Genomic DNA, 24427 nt, shown 5'->3' on the forward strand with positions numbered 1-24427 from the left:
CTACTCTTCTTGCGGTGCGCGGGCTTCTCATTGCGCTGGCTTCTCTTGTTGCGGAGCACGGGCTCCAGGCGCGCGGGCTTCCGTAGTTGTGGCTCACAGGCTCAGTAGTTGTGGCGCATGGGCTCAGTGGCTCCACGGCATGTGGGATCTTCCCGGACCAGGGCTCGAACCCGTGTCTCCTGCATTGGCAGGCGATTCCTAACCACTGTGCCACCAGGGAAGTCCCTACTGCTCCTTTTCTACGTATGAAGAAAATGTCTGGACTTCCCTGGTGGTATAGTGGTTAGGAATCGCCTGCCAATGCAGGAGACACGGGTTCGAGCCCTGGTCCGGGAAGATCCCACATGCCGCGGAGCCACTGAGCCCATGCGCCACAACTACTGAGCCTGCGCTCTAGAGCCCGCGAGCCACAACTACTGAGCCCACGTGCCTAGAGCCTGTGCTCTGCAACAAGAGAAGCCACTGCAATGAGAAGCCCGTGCACCGCAACGAGGAGTAGCCCCCGCCCGCCGCAACTAGAGAAAGCCCACGTGCAGCAACGATGACCCAACGCAGCCAAAAATAAAATATAAACAAAGAAACAAAAAAAGACTTGTCAGAAGTCATTTATCCCCAAATATAGGATTTCTAACACCAAATTTGATGCCTTTCATGTAGCATCATGCTTCCTCTCCAAAGTAATAAAACTGAATTTTGGTAATTTTAAGAATATTAGACATGCCATGTTATATTAGACCTATGGTTAATCTATAAGCAGTCATTTACATTTTGAATGAGATCTGTAGACAGCGATATATATTCACTTTTTAGGACTTATTTCCTTCTCAAGCTTCTATTTCTTGCTACAAAGTAAAACGTTTTGTGTCCTGTTAAAGGAGTTCTAGGCATTGTCAGTGGGTAAGGTTTGTGGTGGTAGCCAGAGTACAGAGATCCTGAACGTGGGGACATCCTTTTGCCATTAAATTTATACTGTGCCCGAAGCTGGGTTGAATAGTTTTAGGCTGTTTGAGGTCCCAGGAAGACTCTTTGCCCACCCAGGGAGCAAAAGGCCCAGGAAAACTTCCATGTGATTTTAGCTTGACCCCATTTACTGGATGATTCATCCCTCCTTTCCTTAATTCCACGCCAGCTTTCTTCACCTAGGTTTTCTCCTTTTCCCGAGACCATTCTTATCGTGATCTCTTGTTTCACCACCTGTGGCTTAGGACCATATTTCTCCAAGTGTGGGCCCTTGAGCAGAATCATCAGTTTGTTAGAAATAGAAATTCGGAACCCACAAAATCTGCTTAGTCAGAAACTCGAGGGGATGGGGCCCAGCAGTCTGTCTTTGACACGCCTTCCAGGTGATTCTGATGCATGCTCAAGTTTGAGAACCATTGGTGCAGTAGTTAATTTTTTTTTTTTTTTTTAGCATTCCTTTAACCTTTCAAAGTGATTTATGAATTTCATCTGACTTACCACCCTTTAGGACAGCATTTTTCTCGCAGTGCTTTGTTTTTGGCCAAAATAAAGGGTTCCGTGGTCAGCTGGCATGGGAAAGACTGCATTCTTATGCATACTTACTCTGTGCCCCCCATACCCTACCCCCAAAGTAGGTAAGGATTCTGGGGTCAGTTGCCAGGTTTCAAATTTTAGCTCTATCATTTAGTAGCTACTGTTACTGCCACCTACTTACCTTAGTGATCTTTGGGGAAGTTACTTTCCTCTCTGAGCCTTTACTGTCTAGCTTGTAAACTCATGGAATAAAATGGCAATTACTTCTGTAGGAAGTTGTGAAGACTAAACAAAGTAATGCACATACAGTGACTCAGGTGGTGTTTGGCACGTGGAGAGCTTCCTTGAATGTCGTGGATCATACTGGCTATGACCCTTGTCATTGCCAGGACTGTACTAAATAAATAAATAACTCTCCATCGGTTATCTCTGGCGCTTGGCATTTCACTGCTCATTTCTAAACCTGAACATTTGCCGTGTGCTCCATTTTTCAATATTATGCAAATGAGACTAGTTTTCACTAATATCCCGAGAGAAACTATATTTGAAATTTTGCTTATTTCTTCCTTTTGTTTTCTGCCACCAAGCCACTTTCCTATCTGGGGCAGAATATTTCTTTTGATAGTGATTTAATATTTTAAGCCTTTGTTGAAGAATGTTGTCTAAGATGTGTCGAAAGTCTAAATAAACATTATTTCCTGCCTCAGTTTATCTACCACTTCAAAAAATTTCAGGTGTTTTATATCTATTTCTCTTTATAGATACAGAATCTACCTATAGATATAGAATTAATACAGATATCTATAGATTCTATCACTTTACGGTGTTTCTTCTATTAGGTTATTTTTACTTCAGTGTCTGAGTCTATTCTTAATTAAAAATTCCATCAACCTACCCTATACTTCCAACAAATCCACAATGAATCTTATTTTATTGGGTCTTCTCCGGAGCCTTTGTAGGAGCCAAATTTGGGGCTATTTGGATGATTCTATCTAACTTTGCCTACAAATTCATAGTCGTCCTCAAGAGCATCCAGAGCTCTGGTTGGATACCATTCCATCCTGGTGATTTATTTCACTTTTGTCAGTTAGGACGAGTACAACCCTTGCATTTTTCTTTCTTTACTTTAGCATAGTTGGACTGCTTCATAACAACATTTGTATCCAAATATCCTCTTCAGTAAAATATATCAGAATTTTGATTTATTCTCTTTTCTATCTTTTATTCATCCATGTACTCATGTTTGTAAGTCCAACTGATTCTTGGCTGGCTTTCTACCAATAATAAAAGAAAAAAACAACAACCAGAAAGTCCTTAAATTTTTTTTTTTTTTTAGCATTCCTTTAACTCTACAAAGCGATTTATGAATTTCATCTGTCTTACCATCCTTTAGGACAACATTTTTCTCACAGACTTTTGTTTTTGGCCAAAATAAAGGGTTCCGTGGTGAGCTGGCATGGGAAAGACTACATTCTTATGCGTACTTACTCGTGCCCCCCATACCCTACCCCCAAAGTAGGTTAGTGATTCATAATTCACAGTGGCATTTTGAAAGATTCTGAGATGTACTGCATAAAGAATCTAATAGATTAACTTTGACCTATTCACCCCCTCCCCCCCCCCCCCCCCACATAAACACCTATCATCATCCCATGAGCTAATGTTGGATAGGACACCTCTGTGACCTTTTGGTTTAGGAGTTTCCTTATTCTCTTTTGGTCAGTCTTTGTGTGTTTAGATGTACTTCTCTTTTTGTCTTTGCTTATTTATTTCATTGCTAGTTAGACTTGCTGGGTCTTTTTTCCTTTTGCATTCTCAATATTAATTTGAAAATTTTGTACTTGAACTTTCTGTAACACATCTTTGAAACGATTCCTTTCCTCTTTCTGTCATCTGGTCTCTGAGTGATTGTCTTTTTGTTTTCATGTTTCTTTAGAGTGTTAGCCCTGGATTGGGTCAGATAACTTATGGGGAGTACTTACAATGAGTTTTAGGTCTTGTACTTGTGAATATTTCTTTTTTCCATTTATGCTTTTCCCATACTTATTTTTTTGATAGGCTTCTGTGACCCAAGTTGAAATTTTATAATAATTTACTTTGAACAACAGAGTAATTTTTGTTATCTTTCTGTATTCTATATTGCAATGGTTATTTTCATACTTTTAATAAGAATGCTACTTTGGTACTACTGGTGGTTATAATGGTTTCAGCGGTTTTTTTAATTTACTTAATAGTTGATGTAAGATTTTTAAGCTTCATTGCTTGTGATAGGGAATTAGCAACTAAAATAGTATGTTAACATTTATCTTTTCCAGTGAACCTACTCAGAAATTCACTTTTCCTTCACAGAATTTGTAACAGAACTTCATATTGCCTTGCAGTGCTTACTGCATACAAGCTATGCTCTTGTTTCTGCTTGCAGGCTCTTGCCAGATGTCATTTTGTCAATGACACCCATTCCTACCACTGCATTTGAAGTTGCAGACCTCCTTCCCCACACTACCTGTTCCCCTCTCTACTTCATTTTTGTCTTTTGTGTTGATCAATATGTAACAAACTATGCATTTTATTTATTCATTGTGTTTGTTCTCCTTTAATACAAGGTGAACTCCCTGAGGGCAAGTGTTTTCATCTGTTTGGTCACTGCTTTACCTCTACTGTCTAGAACAGTGTGACACATTATGGATGCAGAGTAAGTTTTTTATTGAAGTACAGTTGATTTACAATGTTAATTTCTGCTGTACAGCAAAGAGACTCAGTTCCATATATATGCATTCTTTCTCATACTTTTCCATTATGGTTTATCACAGGATATTGAGTTTAGTTCCCTGTGCTGTATAGTAGGACCTTGTTGTTTATCCATCCTATATATAATAGTTTGCGTCTGCTAACCCCAAACTCTCAATCCATCTGTCCCCCACTGAATTCTTGATTTAAAAAAAAATTTAATCTCAGGAGATGTAGAAAATGCATTCCATAACATTCAGTATCTATTCATGATACAAAATGAACAGACTATCATTAGAAGGTATAAATATTCAGCAGATGTGATATTTAATGGTGAAACATTGAAAACATTCTTTTTTAATATTGGAAACAAGATAAGACGCCTTTCACCAACAAGATAAGATAATCCTTCTTTGCAGCATTATATAGGAAGTCTTACACAGGAAGAAAAAGAAGAATTCTTAGCATTGGAGAAGAAGAAACTGCTATCACTAGTCATTGAGGATATCTTGTCCCTGTAGAAAAACCAAAAGAATCTACAGATGAAGTATTCGAATGAATAAAAGTGGTTAGCAAGTATACTGCAAACAAAATCAATATACAAAATCAATTGCATTTCTGTACTCTGCTACAACTATTTAGAAAAGGCAATGAGATACCATTTATAATATTATCACAATTATAAAGTACCTAGGAATAACTCTAGCAAGAATAGGCAACAACTATATGGAGAAAATTATAGAACAAAGACACTTAAGAAAAACTAAAGGAATGGAGAAATAAATCTTATTTCAATAGAAAATTTCAATCTACAGAAGATGTGATTCTCCCCAAATTGTTTTAGAGGTTTTATGAAACTAAAATGAATTTCCTTCACCTCCCTCCCCCACATAGAACATGCGAGCTGATTCTTAACAGCAAATGGAAGAGTGAATTGGGGATTTTTGACCTACTAGATATTAAGACTCGCTATTATAAAACTCTACCAATTAAGACAGCATGGTACTGAGCAGAAATAAAAATAGATGATTGGAAGAGATTAGAGAAGCCAGGCGCACAGCCGTACATTTATGGTAAAGAGGAATATATAAATATATATGTATATGTTTTGGGGTCAACCTTTAAGTTCTCTTAGCAAATTATAGTTATACATTGCAGTGTTATCAACTAGTCACCATGCTATACATTAGAACCTCAGAACTTATTCATCTTATAGCTTAAAGTTTGTAGACTTTATTTTTTTAGAGCAGTTTTATGTTCACAACAACATTGAGTGAAAGGTACAGGGATTTCCCATGTACCCCCTGTTCCCACATATGTATAGCCTCCACCATTATCAACTACTCAGCAGAGAAGTATATTTGTTACAATTGATGAATCTACATTTACACTTCATTAGCACCCAAAGTCCATAGTTTACATTAGGATTCACGCTTGGTGTTGTATGTTCTATGGGTTTTGACTAATGACATTATCCACCATTATGGTATCACTTAGTTGGAATCAGAGTATGTAGCCTTTCAGATTGGCTTCTTTCACTTAGTAATAAGCATTTAAAGTTCTTGCATATCTTTTCATGGGTTGATGGCTTATTTCTTTTTAGTGCTGAATAATATTCCATTATCTGGATGCACCAGTTTGTTTACCCATTCATCTACCGAAGGGCATCTTGGTGGCTTCCAAGTTTTGGCAATTATGAATAAAGCTGCTATGAAACATCTGTGTCCAGGTTTTTTATGTGGACATAATTTTTCAACTCCTTTGTGTAAATACCAAGGAGTCCGATTGCTGGATCGTATAGTAAGAGTATGTTTAGTTTTGTAAGACACTGCCAAACTCTCTTCCAGAATGGCTGTACTATTTTGCATTCCCACCAGCAATGAATGAGCGTTCCTATTACTTCACATTCTTGCAAGTATTCGGGGCTGTCAGTGTTTGGATTTTCATTTTTCTAATAGGTAGGAGCATTGTCTTTAATTGGCGGGGGGGGGGGGTGAATAAAGGAAGTAACTCAGATATTCATTAATATCACTAGAATGATCTTGATTCAGCATGGTCAGTCCCTGAACTAGTGTCCTCCCGGACTGGGGAGTGCAGCGCGGGGCGGGGACTCGCAGAGAGGAGAACAGCGCATCAACCCCAGCGGGAGGCGCGCAGGTCTCGGGATGCGGAAGGCGGGCCGGCGCCGCGCTCCTCTCCGCCCCCGCGAGCGAGACGGTCACGTGCAGCGGAGGGGCTGACCTCGGCGGGCGGGCCTGGGAGGGGCGCCGCGCCGGTGGTTCAGGGTCGCCCGAGGCTAGGCGCGAGGCGGGCACTTGCGCAGCGCGGGGCGGAGTGCGAGCCGGGGCCGGAACCGCCGCGGGTGGGGAAGGGCGGGGAGGAGCCTGGGAGCGTGCCGGCCGCCGCAGGGGGAGGGGCGGGGCGGAGCCGCGGCGCGCGCGCCCGTCGGAGGGGGAGGGACAGAGCAGCCATTGGGCGCGCTCAGGGTGGCCGCTGCGAGCGTGGGGCGAGCGTGGACCGCGGCGCGGCGGTGGGACTCCTTCCCCGGCCCTTCTCCCCGCCCCAGGCGAGGGCACCGTGTGGCGGCGGCGGGGCCAGCGAGGCCGGAGGAGGCGGCTGTGCCCGGGCATGGTGGTCTGGGGCAACGCGGAAGGTGAGCGACCCCCGGGCCGGCGGTGGGGGTGGGGGTGGGGGCGGGGTGGGACTGGCCTCGCGTCGCCGGGTGGCGGCCCAAGCGCGGGCGGCCTGAGGCGGGGCGGGGGCGGCGCGCCGGCCCGGCCCCCGCGGCCCTTGGTCTCGCGGCCTGGGCGGCCCGCGAGAAAAAAAAAAAAGAAAAAAGAACTTAAAAATTGAGAGTTGCATATATAATAAAATGGCATGAAACTATACACAAGCATTGTCCCAAAACCAGTTTGCTGGTTTTGATACTGTAATATAGTTAGGTAAGATGTAACCATTGGAGGAAACTGGATGAAGCATACCTAGGACTTCTGTGTACTATTTTTGCAACTTCTTTTTTACCTCTGATTTTTTCAAAATGAAAAAAAAAGTCAACAATTTTAGTGCTGTTTTCTTGTAGATGAAATAGTGTCCCGCCATGAAAGCAATGAATTACTGATAAAAACCGAGGGCTACATCTCAAAAACATCATATTGAATAAAAAAGCAAATAGCATAAAAAGATATAGTATAAAGCTCAGAACATACAACCTAAACAATATGTTATTTAGAGATATAGCTATGAGAAAATTAACAAGAAAAGCAAGTGAATGATAAGACACAAACTTGAAGATAATGTTTATCTCAAAGGACTAATGGAGGGTATGTGAACAAGAAAAGGGATTCAGGGTCCTCAAAGGTGATTGTAATGTTCTTTTCCTTAAATTTTTATTAATCACTATTTTATAACAACTCTGAAGTCTTAAAAATGTATAAACCTGATCTTTAGCATTTAATAATCACCTTTATTGAAAAGAGTAAAATTAAGTGAAAGGTGAATAAAATTCAGCAACATTAAACATGTTTGATAGAGCATATAATTATAAGAGCATCTAAGAGAAGATTGGGTTCTAGTTTAATTTCTGGTCTGACTAATTTGGGGTTAGTAGGTTCTGGTCAGTGGTTTTTGAAGGGCGGTCCCTGGGCCAGCAGCATTAGTACCACTTAGATATTTGTTAGAAACGTAAATTCTCAGACCTTACCCCAGACCTACGCTCTTGGGGAAGAGCCCGGCACTCTCTATTTTAACACAAACCCTCCAGGAGGTTCTGATGTGCACAGACTTTTGAGAGTCACCAGGAAGTTCAACTTTCTCACCCATAAAATTAGAAGCTAAAACTAGAACAGTGTTTCCCATAGTGTGGTAGATGTAGTACTGATCATGTGCAAGATGTTTTTAAGTGATAGACACATCACCATTTAAAATTTTATTTATTGTAATGTTTGTTAGACTAGTACAGATAGCTTACCAAACCCGTAAGTTCACTTATGTTGTGTCATACATTGCTAAGTTAAAAAGAAAAAAAAGGAAAGGAATCAACTTAATGTAAATATAAATAATAAGGCAAAATAGTAAGGTATGTATAGCAGAAAGTAACACAGCATTGTAAATCAACTATACTCCAATAAAAATTTAAAAAGTAAGGTGATATGAGAATATCACAAAATTCCTGGGGTTAGTTCTTAGATATTAAAGTTTCGGTAGTCCTGAAGAGGATCAATCTTGAAAATATTTTCCATTCTCAAATTCTGAGACTTCATGTGCTTGCTTTTCTTACAGATCTGCCTCCTTAATTTTGCTTTTTAAAATTCAAGCTAATACGTTAAAAATTTAGTCCACACAGCTTGTGTTGGGAGAGGAATGGCCTGTTACTGTGCTTTTGTATTGGGGGATACTTATCTGAGATTGAAAATTTAACCATAGTTAATGGAAAGTGTGGATAATGCACATGCGAATCATTAAAATTAAATATATTAAGGAGAAATCTGTTTTGAAAACATGATTTAATTTTAGAAGCACTTTCTTTCACTACGTGTAGTATTTATAGTGGAATAGGCAGATGGTTTTATGTAAGGAAATGAAATGAGGTTTGTGGACAGTAAGAAACATATTTTGGTAATTAGGGATTTAGGCTTTGAAAAGTCTATACAAGTTATAAACAGCTACAACATGACCGGCCCTGTTGTTAAAAAGTAAATTTATTTATTTATTTATTTTTGGCTGCGTTGGGTCTTTGTTGCTGTGCGTGGGCTTTCTCTAGTTGCGGCGAGCGGGGACTACTCTTCATTGCGGTGCATGGGCTCTAGGCGCGCGGGCTTCAGTAGTTGTGGCACTTGGGCTCAGTAGTTGTGGCTCGTGGGCTTAGTTGCTCCGCAGCATGTGAGATCTTCCTGGACCAGGGCTCGAACCCGTGTCCCCTGCATTGGCAAGTGGATTCTATACCACTGCACCACCAGGAAAGCCCATGACTGGCCTTTTTAACTGGCATTTTAAATAGCTTTTTTGAGATGTAGTTCACATACAGTTCACCCACTTAAAGTGTACAATTCAGAGGTTGTGTATAGCCAGAGAGTTGTGCAGCCATCACGGTGCACAATTCTAGAACATTTCATTACCCCAGAAAGCACCCCTATATCCATTAGCAATTATTCTCCATTCCCTCTACACTCTCAACCCTAGGCAACCACTTATCTACATCTTATTTCTATGGATTTGCCTATTCTGGGCATTTCATATAAATAGAATTTATATTTCATATAAACATAATGATGTGTAGCCTCTTGTGACTGGCTTCCTTAATATAATATTTTCAAGGTTCATCCGTATTGTAGCATGTATCAGTACTTTATTCCTTCTTATTGCTGAATAATATTCTGTTCTATTGATATTATATGTCACTTGATGGACATTTGGGTTGTTTGCACTTCTTGTCTTTTATGAATAATGTTGCATGTATGAACATTCATGTTCAAGGGTTTGTGTGAAAGTATGTTTTAATTTCTGTTTTATACCTCGGAGTGGGATTTCTGGGTCAGATGATGACTGTGTTTAACATTGTAAGGAACTGACTGGATCTAAAATGCATTCTCATTTAAAGCAAAATTACAAGTTTGCTGAAAACTTAAATACATTTCTGTTCTAATTTATAATAAGGTACCAATTTTGTTTGTCAATGGTTTTATTACAGACTATCTCTCTAAAATGATATTTGGCAAAAATCATCATTAAAATACATGTTTTTGAAAACAGTAGCTTACAAACGGCTGTTCTACATCACAGTTTATCATCATTTATCAAAATTGTCAGACATCTTCTGTGACATGGTTCTTTCTCTGCATATTTTATCGCTGCCTGTGTCATTTAGCATTTAGGGGAAAAAAATGTCATGGAAGCTGCTTCCTGAGCTGATGATTGAATTCAGATTGTTTTGGTTGACTTTTACAAATAAATTACATGTTAAGAAACTGATGGTAGTTTTTTTTCTAAAATTCTCGTTTCAGCAATAATAAAAAACATACTTCTAAAATAAAAACATAACATTTTGTAGTCTAGCTGCATCTGACCCTTGATATTTTGCTGTGTTGCCCTATTAATATTTTGAAGTTATAAGGAGAGATACTATTTTGTGTAATGAGAATTTATGTTCAGTAAATTGTTAATATTTGACTTTGTCTTACTTTCTTCTAATGCTTTCCTAAAGGCTTATGTACTAAATTAGCTACCTTTGGATTTCTTTTTAGGAAAGGTGTTCCAGATATTTCTTTTTCATACCTACTTGTGAAATGAGGTTTTTAGCACCTCCTTGTTATGAAGGAATACTTCTGAAAAAAATAAGATAAACAACTAAATGCAGTGAATAACTGAAGTAATAGAGAAGTGGTAGTGTAGAAAAAAGATGCTCCTCAGGGAAGAGAAAGAAAAAATACCAGTTGGACTTGAATGGATAAGATTTATTTAAAGCCTTTCATTGCTGCATGGAGGATAAACAAAAAGAGTAGTAAGGCAGCATGAGGCATTCAGTGTCCTTGTAAAGAAGACAAGAAATATCCTTAATCTCTGAATCTATAACTATATGATTCTACACATAGATCAGCTAAAATCATCCTTTGTTTTACTTCTAGTAGGGATAAGCTGTTGTATGCACAATATTGTAATGGATGTTTGTAGTGAAGACTTGAAGCATTTGGATCATTTGGGAAGTAGACTCAGACAGGGTTTAGTGTGTAGAATACTTGTAAGCATGTGCCCTTGGGAACAACATAGTGGGAGGGAGGCAGAGGCGTCAGGATTGGTCAGAAGCTTACGTCAAAGTGTCTCCTTGGCCAGCCTTCCAAGAGAGGTTTGTTGATAGCTTGGATGTGGGGTATGACAGAAAGAGGTGTCAGGATGATTTCAAGGATTTCAGCCTCACTAACTAGAAGGACGAAGTTGTCATCAAGTTCATCCTTTGAAAGGAGGTTTGGTGGAGAAGATCTGGAGTTAGTTGGGCCTGTTAAACGTTCGAGATCTGTAAAACATCTATTGGCAGAGGATGAGTTGGTGAGTCCATATGTGAAACTGGAGCCCAGGAAAGAGGTCTGCAGTATATATAAATATGGGGGTGGTCAGCCTAGGATAGATGCTAATTAGACCAGGAGACTAGCTGAGACCACCAAGTGAGCATGTGTAGACTGACTTGAGGATGAGACAGGGCTGAGTCCTGGGACACTTCAGCGCTTAGAAATTGGGGCAAATAGGGGAAACCAGCGGAGGAGACTGGGATGGAGCCCCAGGACCCAGCACACTGCTTAACAGCAGTGGGTAGTAGATGTTTATTTAGTGGATAAATGTCCAAAGGGGAGGGAAAATAACATGGGACAGTGATGAATTTTATTTCTCCAGGTAGAATAAATTAAAAGGTGAAAAATGGGATCAACTGTTATCTATCTCATCGGTGAATGGGTGGGGAGTGAGTCATGGAAATTAGAATAAAAATAGATGTGTTCTTTTCTGTAAAAATAGATGTGTATACCTATAAAATAGGAACCATTCCTTTTAATAAACTGAAGTATTTTTAATGCAGTTACTTTCTTTTAATCTTTATGGTACCTATTTTGCTTGTGTGGCTAATTCTTCGAGAAACTGTATAAAAATGTCCCCTGTGTATAGAGATGAATCCAGTTCTTCAGATTGATTATTTCTATTGTTTGTGAATATGCTTTAAAGTAGCACATTAAGTAGTTGAAACTCATTTGAGAAATTATCCTGTATTTGTATCTCTCTTCTTTGTACTAAATGACAGAAGAATTTCATTTATATATTTGCTACCATATATTTGATAATTTACAGTAGAATTTTCAGTGTTCTTCATGGTTAAAATTGGTACTAAAGGTGATTTGGAAATTGTGTTGAGCATGTATCTTGCTAAACTATAGAAGACAGACATTTTCTTCAAGGATTTTATATTCTAGGTGAAAAAGTTAAAACATTTATGGAAAGGTACATAAACAATTTTCTTGGGAAAATATACAGTTATGTCATTGAAACTCTGAGTCCTGTCTTACACTGAGCGGGACATTTATTAAAGAATAGACTGAAAGCAGAAATATCTGTAAGCTTGAATTTTGACAGAATGAAAGAAGAATACAAAAATCAAGCTCACAAACTCAGCTGCCTTGATGTGGATGAAGCTTCTGTGAACAGACAGCTACTGTCCTTGAATAATAGTTCACATATCTTTTAAAGTGAATTAAGCTTTGGTTGTATTGGACCTGACCTGTCGGTGAGAAGGAGATGGCTGAGTCCAGGGAGGCGTGTGAGCTTTCTCAAGACAGACTAGAGTCGCTGGTGACTGAGACAAGTAGTGAAGCGTTATTTCAAGGGTTGAAATGTGAATAGGAACCAGTGATTTAACAATGCTCATCTCTAACTTTAAGCCTTTTCTTGAGCCAGAAACCTTGGTTTTTTATGAGAGTTTGAGATTCCCTGAAGATACAACCTAGATTGGACAGTTACCCGGATCTATTATACATTTAAGCTCAGGAAAGTTATGTGAACTGTGTTACTGCTTCTTGTTTTTGTGAATTTTTGGTCCAGGCTTTCAGAAAGACCTGAGCTGAACTCTAGGACAAAGCTTGTGGTGACCACCATTGCTGTTTCAAGCCACTGTCCTCTGTGTTTCTTTCTGTCATTCAGGAATTTTGTTGTCATAGCTCCTCTATTACTGACGTGTGTGTGTGTGTGTGTGTGTGTGTGTAGGGGGTGTCCTTCATTTGTAAATTCTGTAATCTTTGGACCTTGGATGGAGATGGTAAATACAGAAGTCTTAGAATAGAATTGGTCCCAAACTATTTTGAGAGAAAACACAAAGCATATTAAAACTTACATTTTCAATTAAAGCATAGGGAAACCATTCACAAAAAGGGTGCAGAAGTTGATGCTGTTGTTTATTGTGTTATATGCTGGTTATAGACCTTCATTTTACGGTTATTTCTCTGAAATGCAGTAAAAAAAACAAAACCAAAAAACAATGCCTAGCACCATAGCAGCCCGTATGAAATGAGGCATATGCTGTTTCTAAGACTCACAGCATGTTTTTCTGATACTGTGTTTGCCCATAAACATGTTGATGGTAGGTGCTGTCTGAGGCAGGGGCGGTTTTCCTATGGAAATCCTCTCTTGAACATACTGGTTTCTGATTCCCCTTGAGGAAGAACGAAGCTCCTTTTTGCTTCCTTAGCAAATTTGATACTTCAAGTATTAATAACATAGCCAGTGGTTGATATGTATCTTGATGACTTAACAGGTCATCATAATGGCTGCTCTGTCATAAGTTACTGTGGTTTCAGAGTACGTTAGAACTCTACGCAGCGTTTTGAGGTGGGAGGGAGCTGAGGTGTAATGAAAGAGAAATTCCCTGCACAGCAGTGGTGATGCCTTAATGATAAAATCATCTTGCTCGGTCTCAAAATCACTGGGTCTGCCAGCAACAGCATTAGATGTGAAGTCTGACCTGGGCTTACAGTTTGATTTTGCCATTAAAAGCGTTATGACTTTGCCCTCAACACTTCTGCGAGTCTAGAGGAATGTTAATTACTAAATTAAAACAAATTTATGAGATCCTTTTGATGGAGTAGAGTGTAATATCTGCTGAGTGCCCCAATGTACATTGAGCCCTTTAGAGGAGAAGACTTATGAGTGGTAAAGAGTAGGCTGCTTTTGGAGAAGGAAGCATGAGGTGAGATGGCAAATTTGGGAATACGTTTTCTAAGGAAGGCCTTGGAGGAGGCCATCATTCTGTAAACCTGAACTTGAGATACAGCAGTGTCCGTTTTGGGGATAGGAGGTCTCTGGGGCATTTATGATTGGGAGTGTGTGAAAATACTGATTCAGAGCCAGGAGACCCTGTGACATTGGCTGCATCTAACCCAGGTCTTTCTCATTTAGGGCCCCAGACTAGGGAAGCTACAGTTATCTTCTGAAAGATAGTAAAAAAGATGACCTTGCTGCTCTTAAAGTGAAAGAATCCAAATTTTGGTGAAGAAATGTTTTAGGGACAGGATTGCCCCCATGTTTTTAATATCACTCTTGACTGATTGTTTATTTCGCTTCTTATTTGGGGAAAAGTATATGGAAGTTTAGGTTGGGAAAACTACTTGAAAGAGTTTCTTTTTTTTTTTTTTTTTAAAGTCCTTCAATCAGTTATTTATTTATTTATTTATTTATTTATTTATTTATTTATTTATTTATTTATTTATGGCTGTGTTGGGTCTTCGTTTCTGTGCGAGGGCTTTCTCTAGTTGCGGCAAGCGGGGGCCACTCCTCATCGCGGTGCGCGGGCCTCTCACTGTCGCGGCCTCTCTTGTTGCGGAGAACAGGCTCCAGACGCGCAGGCTCGGTAATTGTGGCTCACGGGCCCAGTTGCTCCATGGCATGTGGGATCTTCCCAGACCAGGGCTCGAACCCGCGTCCCCTGCATTAGCAGGCAGATTCTCAACCACTGCGCCACCAGGGAAGCCCGGAAGAGTTTCTTAAGGATAACCTCATTAAAAAAAAAAAGAAAAAAAAAAAAAAAGAATAACCTCATTAGATAGTTCGTGTGTAGATGTGAGAATAAAGTTTTCTTATAAACAAATGTTTTTTTTATGGTTCAAATATTTTATTTTCTTTAAAGATAGGAGTAGATTTTATAGTTTGAGACTCTTGCTATTATTTAAGCAATAACCAATAAATAAATGTGAGTAAGTAGCAATTATTTAGGAAGAATGGTATAATGATGAACTATTGGAAAATATAACAACTATAGATAGCATTGTGGAATTGGAAGGGCCTTATCACCTGATTTTATAGACAGTTTATCTCATTATTCAGCCTCCTCACTGTAAAATGGTAAAAATATTAGTTGATCCAGAGTTATTTTAAGGAGTAAAAGAGAATTTATTCATTCAACAATTATTTATTAAGTGCTTACTAGATGCTGAGGCACATGCAGGTTCAGAGGATGCGTCTGTGTATTAGAAAGAAGAAAATCCTGGCCTTCATGGATTTTACCGACTAAGAGGCAAGAGGCTTTACCCAGTGATGACAAACGAGATGAGGGCTTCCAGTGTGCTCCCTGCAATGGTGTTTTAGACTGAACACAGTGCCTGATAGTTGCGGTAGAAGAAGACTAGCACCAATGTGTCTTGGATGCAAAGTACACCCATTATCTCATTTAAATCTAACACCAGTTCTATAAACTAGGTCTAGTTTCCCCCCTTTTACAGCTGAGCAATGTTGTGTTCTTTTCGGTCTGTGATCAAATCATGGTTATTAAATAAATTAATGAGTAAACTTAGACCTAAAGTGTGGTCCAAGGTCTTCAGCCAGATAGTGGCAGAGCTGGCACTAGAACTGGTTTTGACTCAAGCTCAGGGCTCCTTTCATTGTACCGCATTGCCCCTCAGAGCGTGCATGGGCAAATAATCGTATGTACCATGGTAGATAGGAAGAGTGCACAGTTTCAGAGATCCCATACTTGCCAATATGAAAATCATTTCACACAGTACAAATAATAACAGTGAAATCAGGGCTGCTAGCATCCTCAGTTTTAATTCCCATCGCTAGTTATATTCAATTATCCAGTGAGATGGACTTTGAGCTGTGGATTTTAGTGTATTAAGTAATAGGATCCAACTCGAAGTTTTCTCTGGCAAGCTATTGGCTGTGAAGTAAATTCAAGGCTATTCATCCAAAATGTAAGGTGTCCTGAAGTAGATGTATATGTCATCTTGTCTAATGCGTGGGTTGTGTGAGAGATTTTTCTTTCCAAATTGAGTCATTGGAGACCATTGCTCCTATTACTGCCTTTGAAGTCCTGCAGCTGGTGAACCTTTGGTAGTTGAGATTTCTTTCTCAAAAAACAAAAACCAAAAACATGTATTATAAGTACTTGTAGTCTAGTTGTGTGTGGGTTACGTGTCTTAATTAGTAAAGTTCTAGTGAATGTCTTGGGATTTTATAAAAACTTCAGTAATAACTAAAAATGAACATTTCTGATCCTTTCTCGTGACCCCATAATCAAATCCAAGTCAGTTTCTACTCTCTGCCTGCTATCCTCCAACTCTGAACCATCTTGAAAATACTTGTTTTTTCTAAACATTGTTAGTTTAGGGAGTTACTTGGAGTGAGAGAGTCTCTTTCCTTTGGCTTCCTTTGGGTCAGCAAAGCAGAGGAGTTAGTTTTGGAGGGTTCTCCTTCTATGCATCATCAATTTCAGTCCTTGGCAACGTCTCTAGTCCCAAAGAAATGATGTGGGACTCCCCACGTCTTCCAGAATTTTTAGAAGGCATGTGATGTATTAACAGTACCTGTGTCTCTTCTGTAATTCATTTGGGCTCTGCAAAATGCCAAAGTGTATCTAATAGAGCAGTACAAGACGTGTGCCTATTTTCTTAAAAGTCAACCTTAATTTCGTGTCACTCCAGTCTGCCGCTGGTCTACCCAATAATTAGGATTTTAAGGCTTATGAATAGTTAGGGGCGCTCCTAGTCCAGAAAGGAGATGCAACTGAAAATATGACATATATTGGCACTACCACTGCAGTGCTTTGGGTTTAAATATTCATCAGACAAAACTAAACTCTATGAAATGAATGCCAGGATAGACCAGTCTCATCCTGATTTCCTGTCTGGAGTCTATTGCTATAAAAGGTGTATATGTTTATAATTCCTGCCCCTAATATTCCCTTGCTTCTGTAGAGCAGTGTTGCTTTCCCAAGCACTTAAATATGTTTGATTTTACCCTTGCACCTGTCTTTTAAGGCAGACAAACTCAAGTTGACACACAGTTTTTCTCATGACAAGGACCAGTTGTGATTTATGGCCATTTACAGGATGTCAGTGATATGGAGAGGGTACATTTTGAGCGAAGAAGGCTATATATGTATATCCTTTCACTTGGCAATAAAGAACATGGTAAAAAACTGTTTTCTTCTCAGTGAAGAGCCCTTAGGCTAACTTCCTATAATGTTCACCTAATGTGTTACTATGTTCAAGTCACCTTAACAAATATTTCTTGAGTGCCTGCCTCCTGCAAGGTATTCCACTGGCTGAAGTGAAAGTTTCTGTGAGAAGCCTGATGTATAGAATTTGGAAGTAAAAAAATGCAGTGTTAGTGTGGGTCTTTACTGCTTTAGTTGAAAAGAAAGTGTTATGAGGTAACCTGTCTTTTCCTTTATGAATTTGGCTTGTTTAGCAAGAAACGTATTAACCAAAGATGAAAGGTAGATTCAGGAACATTTATTCACTTTTGAGTGTAAACTTTTATTTTCACCAGAAATTCCTAAACACCTTGATTATAATAAAGTACAACCCTGATTTTGGCTTTTAGGGCCAAGGATAAAAGATTTGTAGGCTTACTGAAGAGTAGATTCTGTGAAAGCACAGACTCCTGATAAACGCTGAGTGCCCTGTAGTCCTCTAGATCAGCGGTCCCTAACCTTTTTGGCACCAGGGACCAGTTTCGTGGAAGACAGTTTTTCCACGGACGGAGGGTTGGGGGTATGGTTCAGCTGGTAATGTGAGTGATGGGAAGCGGCAGATGAAGCTTCGCTGGCTCCCCGCCACTCACCTCTTGCTGTGCGGCCAGGTTCCTGGGGGGTTGGGGACCCCTGCTCTAAATAACTGTCCTAGAAGTGGAAGAGCCAGTCTTTTTGTTGGTGAGGACCCAGTGGCCTCCATCATTGTAACTACTGTGATATAACCTGTAGTGTGTGATTGATAAATAATTTAATACTGTTGACAGGGGTATTTGTTGCTTACTTTGTACATTTGCAAGCAGTTCTTTCTTCCTCACGATACTCCTTGCATTAATAGTTGAGCGAAATGACATGATGAGTCAATAAGACTGCTTTCCCTGTGACCAGAGTTGTCAGGACAAGTCAAGGTCTAATCAGACATTTTCATTTCATTAAGTTGGACTTTTGCCAGAGCCTTTTGGAAGCCAGCATAACACTTGTTCTTGCAGGTCATTGGCCCAGACACAGTCACATGATTACACCTGCATGCGACAATGTCTGGGAAATGCTGTTTTATAGTCTTGTTTCGGAATAAAAATCAGGCTTCTGACGTTAAGAAAAAGGCTACTGCTGAGCTACCCCAATTCTTTTCCCTACCTCCGATTTCTTCCTGGTACTTAGATGGAAGATCTGGCTGTATTCCTTTTCTTGAACTCTGTGTGGCATACTTGGGTACTTCATGTCCTAGTCTTTCAACCTGAGAGGAGGATCCTTCAAGTTTTTGCAGTTTGCAACTCCATGAGCTCAGTAGGAGTATCCTTGAAGCAAAATAAGAACAGGGTGTTGCATGCTCTTTTTTTTTTTTAAATTTCAGATTTTAATGATCAATTTTAGTTATCTATGCAAAGTGATTCATGCAGATCATAAAATTCTTAGAGGAAAAGGAACCCTGGGACAGAAGACATGGGTCCACTGAGGGCAGTAGTCATGGTTTGCAAATAAAAATTGTGACTGCAGCCAGAAGAAGGAACAGTTGGGTGCTGAGAAAGGAAATGACAGATAACCATTCCTAGAGGGTTTATTTGGCTTTTTAGAAATAAGTAAACGAAAAGTTCCCTCTAGTTTGCTGCTTTGGGTCTTCCCTTTGAACACATCATCTAGACAGAGTTGACATAGATGGTTCTTTTAATTTAAAATCTCTGTAGTCTTCAAACAAGGAGGCCCCATGCAGGCAGTCTCACAGATGGTTGTACATGAATTACCCATCTGTCTTCAAGAAAGGGAGTTTGTGATTTCCTTCTAAGAAAAGGATTTGCAGGATGTGGCGGGAACGAGGTGAGTGAGGCCTTCAACTTCCATGCAGTTGCAGACATTTTGGAGGCAACTTGAACTCTTTGGATCATACTTTAATCCCTGATACCTAAGGATGGCGATCCTAATTTCAGCATCTGGGTGGTATTCATGAAAGACTTCTGGTTGAATAAGTTAGGAAGGATGCTCATATGAATAAACCTTATTATATGCCCCAGTTTCTGGGCAGCCTGCAGTACCGAGTTCTGACCTGGGATTAGGATGCCTTGTGTGGAGCTAGTGCCACTGCAGCTCTTAAGTCTCATCCAAGATGGTTATTTTCCATGTGCTGCTTCTGAGTAGCTGTTTCTTTGGCTTTCTAATAGCATGGATACTCAGCATAATCACAGACTCCTAGATATGGAAGTATCTGAATGATAATGTAGTCTAATTTCGAAAGAAATGAAATGAAAGAGGCCAAGTGACTTGCTTCAAGGTATCTGGTAGAAAAACTGGCGTTAGAACCTTGGTTCCGTGTTCTCAGTCCAGTGCTGTCTTGCAGTGCACTGAATTTCTCAGAGAAAATGAGACTAAATGCGGTGTTTTTCTGTGTCCTCCTTTGCTCCTGGTACTTAAGAGACCTGGAATCTACTCATGTATGTGTCAGGTTTTAGATCAGCAGTAGGCTCACTGATTATGGAAATAATTGGGGAGATGTGGTATGTGTGAAAGTTTCAGGTAAGCGAGGCAAGGGGTTTTTGTGGTGGATTGGGAGATGTTTGCCAGTTCAAATCACATTTCTGCAGTGCGTGATGGGACTTGGGGCTCTTCTTTCTGTAGCTTATTAACAGATAAGCTGTTTCGCTGCTGGAGCTGCTGAATCTACAATAGCATGAATCAGCAAGAAGGAGGTGTGATGAGTCACGTGGACTTAGGCCTTTCCCATTGCCAAGGCTTGATATATTCACATCTTCCACTTTTTTTTTTCCTTCCGGTTTTACTGAGATATAATTGACATACAGCACTGTAAAAGTTTAAGGTATATAGCGTAGTGCTTTGACTTACATACATCATGAAATGATTATCACAGTAAGTTTAGTGACCATTCATCATCTCATATAGGTACAAAATTAAAGTAGAAAAAAAGTGTTGTTTTTTTTTTCACATCTTCTGTTTTTTCCTCTTTGTAGAGGCTCATCACATGGAACGATAGCATGTTTAGTCTTCTGTGTTACACTTGGTTTAGTCCATGTAATTACATGTAATGTAAAATTACATACAGTGCAAATCAGTCAAGAGGCTATCTTTCCTTCCTCCATCTCTGAGACATGGGTGACCACAGGAGGCCACTCTGTTGACATTTCTTGCTCTTGTCGTGGCCCTGTTGCCAATCAGTCTAAAACAATATTTTTCTGTGAATTTCTTGTGAAGTTATTTACCTGAAAAGTTTTCTAAACGTATGTAATTCAAACTTGATTCTTTGTTTAATGCCAGTGTAATTTTTATAGACTAGAAAAACAATTATATGAATTCTGGATTTTCCCGGGAAATCTATAACATGCCGATCTGAAGTTCATATGGGACCTCTGTCTCCTCGTGAGCCCTAGGTAAGGTACAGTGAGGATGGAGAGGTGGATAAAGGAAGGAGTGAGTGATGCTTCATTGAGGAAGGTGAGCAAGGTGGCCAGATAGGTTTGTTTCATGACAAAGAGTGTGATTTAAGCACTTACTTTCTTTTGAAAACCTCTCTTTTCACCATCTCCCTATCCTGATATCACAGGAGGAAGGAAAAAACCAAACAAACCTGTTGCCTCATTTCCTAAAGCAGTGATTCTCAAACTTTAATGAACATGCAAATCACCTTGCATTTTCCAAGACTGCCGACTCTGATTTAATAGTGGTGGGGCAGTGGTTCTCAAAGTGTGTTCCTCAGAGCAGCAGCTCTGGTTCCGCCAGCCGTGTTAGAACTATAAATTCATGGACCTCGCCTGACCTGCTGAATTAAAATCTCAGAGGATCGGCCTCAGAAACTGTTTTTACACATTCACCAGGTGATTCTTGTGTACCTTGAACATTTGAGAATCACTGCCATTGAAGCTATTCTCTTGGGATTTTCCCAGGCCTCTGGTATTTGCTACTCTGTGATTGGGCCTTGGTATTATTCCCTTGCTATTTAGCAATTGAAACTTTTGGGCAGAGATGTTACTTGAGGCTCCTGACTGGATGTTAGTGTCCAGCAAGTTAACTGGCTCTCTTAAAGTATGTTTCTTAGTCCTTCACCACTCTCTCTGTTATAACCCTGATACTTTGTAAAGCAAAGATGCCATTTCATGGAGTCATGAACATCAGTACCATGGCTAGACACCATACGTAACATGGCGATTGGGTAATACCTTAAAAGGTAGACTGAAAAAGAAACCGACGAAATAAAACACCCCAGAAGAAAATGCTCTTGTAGATTTTCAGGGGTTTTACATGTTAATATCAACTGAGTCCCAATTCACAGATAGTTTCCATCATATTAATAGCCAGTGGGCGTTGTTACCTAGATTCTATGCCTGCTTGGTTCAGATGGGTGCAACCATGCTTAGCAGTGCCTTTACCAGTGTTGCCATTACTGGTGAAGGAAGAATATTTTATAATAGGGATTGGATTCTCTCAGAAGTCAGTTTTCTTAAGGTATTTGCAAAGGATGAATGTTACCTCCTACAGTGTTTCAAGAGCTCTAACTTTAATTTTCTGAAAGTTTTATTGATTTCCTCCAAAGGCTATAGCTGGAGAAATACGCACTGTATGTTATTATTTGTCAGATTGGTTACAGGGTCTCCAATATAGGTGGGCTGAGGCTGGGTTTGTGCTTTTCCTCTGGGAGGTTTTTCATCTTAGAGAAGGGATCCATGTGTTTTGTGAATCTCTATAAAGCAATGAGAGGAGTTCAAAATTTATTAGAGATTCGACAAGTGCTCCAAAGAGGGATATTTGGGCACAAGGTCTAGATGCTAATGTATTATGTTCTTTGAAAACAGCTTAAATATAAGTACATATAAGAACCCTAGTTAAGATTTAAGGGTAATGCTGTAAGATCTCTCATAAAGGAGTCACAAAAAGTGCTGCAATTTTTAACCTTTCCAGAAGCAATACAGTGTATGTTCACCCCTCATTTGCAACTTGAAGAAATTTACCCAGTTTATGCGGAAAATTGAAAAGAAGCAGATGCTTATTCCTAAGCTAGAGTTTTGAAGGCCAACAATTAAAATAAACATGTCTCTGCCAAAACTTGAACTAAATTAAAAAATTTAGCATATAAATTAAAGCTTACTTAAAACTAAATTTATCAAGGAAATACATTTGTTTTGCATTACTGGTTTCAATTATTGTGAAAAGGCTTCCATTTCTATGGAACACTGAAGATTTTTTAAAGTTTCAAACAATTTATTAGACAATTGCACCACTGAAAATGAGTTACAAGTGTCTGGCTTAAATGTATGAACTATTAGCACATCGTTGATGAGCTTAGAGAGAGATGTTAAAGCAGCCATTATCCTCCTGCAGTTTCATGTTCCTATTCCCAGGGGACTGTAAGAAACTGGTTTGTAGACTGAAAGCAGATAAAAGCTATGGGCTGAGGATATACGTAGCATCTCTTCTCTCCTATTCGTTTGTTCTTTCTCTTGGGAATCTGAATTTTGGGACATTGCTGATGAATTGCTGTCAGGCATGGGTACTCTTAGTTTATTGCCATAGAAGAAGAGAGAGATTACTTCCTTGTTTGCAGTACCTGTCTGCTCTAGTCCTGTCGGTACAGTGTTTCCTAATTAATATTTCCTAAACACCTACCTCATAACTTTTTTTCATTTACTAAATATTTATTTAGTTCTTGTTTTCCCAGCTTTCTTGAGGTATAATTGACAAATAAAATTATATATATTTAAAGTGTACAAACTGATTTGATACACCTAGACATTGGGAAATACTTGTCCTGATGAAGTTAATTAACATTTTCATCACCTCACATGGTTCCCCTCTACCCCCATACCCTTGTTTTTTTTTTTGTTTTGTTTTTTTTTTTGGTGGTGAGAATGCTTAAAGTCTATTTCAGCAAATTTCAAGTATACAAGACAGTATTATTAAGTACTGTAACCATGTTGTACATTGGATCCTCAGAACTTATTCATATTCTTCTTAAAACTGAAAGTTTGTACGTTTGACCAACGTTTTCCTGATTCCCTCATCTCCCAGACCCTGGCAAGGACCATTCTATTCTGTTTCTATTAGTTCAATTTTTTTTTTTTTTTTTAAGATTGCACATATAAGTGATACCATGTAGCATTTGTCTTTCTCAGTCTGACTTTTTCCATTTAACATAATGCCCTCCGAGTTCATTCATGTTGTCACAAATGACAGGATTTCCTTCTTTTTTATAGCTAAATAATATTCCATTGAATATATATACCACATATTCTTTCTTCATTCATTGATGGACACAGGTTTCCTTATCTTGGCTATTGTCATAATACTGCAATGAACATGGGAATGCAGATATCTCTTTGGGATACTGATTTCATTTCCTTTGGATATGTATCCAGAAGTGGGATTGCCGGATCATTCGTTAGTTCTATGTTTAACTTTTTGAGTAACCGCCATACTGTTTTCCATAGTGACTGCACCAATTCACATTCTCACCAACAGTGTACAAGGGTTCCCTTTATTCATATCCTCACCAAGATTTGTTATCTCTTGTCTTTTTTCATAATAAACATTATAATAGGTAGTGAGGTCATATCTCATTGTGGATTTGATTTGCATTTCCCTGATGATTAGTGATGAGCACCTTTTCATATATCCGTTGGTCATTTGTATGTCTTCTTTGGGGAACTGTCTATTCAGGTCCTCTGCCCACTGTTTAATTGGATTTTTTTTTTAATTTTGCTATTGAGGCATATGAGTTCTTTGCATGCTTTGGATATTAATCCCTCATCTGATAGGTAGTTTGCAAATGTTTTCTCACATTCTATAGGTTGCCTTTTCCTTTTGTTGGTTGTTTCCTTTGCCGTGCAGAAACTTGTTAGTTTGATGTAGTTCTACTTGTTTATTTTTGCTTTTATTGCCTGTGCTTTTAGTGTCAAATCCAGAAAGATATGGCGAAGACCTATGTCAAATAGCTTACCACCTATGTTTTCTTCTAGAAGTTTTATGGTTTCAGGTCTTACATTTAAGTCCTTAATCCATTTCAAGTTAAGTTTTGTCTATGGTATTCTTTCGCATGTGGGTATCAATTTTCCTAACACCAGTTATTGAATAGACTATCCTTTCCCCATTTTGTGTTTTGGGCACCATTGTCAAAGGTTAGTTGACTGCATATGCATCCCACATAACTATTTTCCTGAAAACTTTCATTTACTCCTGTTTGCTGTGCCAGGATTCATGGCCCTCAGTTTACTG

General features: G+C 39.3%; 1 protein-coding gene across 1 annotated transcript in view; it reads left to right on the plus strand.

Moving 5' to 3' along the window:
* Positions 1-6680: 6680 nt before the first annotated feature.
* LOC137759783 (ELKS/Rab6-interacting/CAST family member 1-like) overlaps positions 6681-24427 on the plus strand; it is a 901087-nt gene continuing 883340 nt past the window's right edge. The window contains 1 exon segment of the mRNA XM_068536391.1: positions 6681-6874. Coding sequence (XP_068392492.1) covers positions 6850-6874 — 25 coding nt within the window. The 5' untranslated portion in view covers positions 6681-6849.

Source organism: Eschrichtius robustus, chromosome 2 (genome assembly GCF_028021215.1).
Source record: "Eschrichtius robustus isolate mEscRob2 chromosome 2, mEscRob2.pri, whole genome shotgun sequence".
Taxonomy (NCBI): domain Eukaryota; kingdom Metazoa; phylum Chordata; class Mammalia; order Artiodactyla; family Eschrichtiidae; genus Eschrichtius; species Eschrichtius robustus.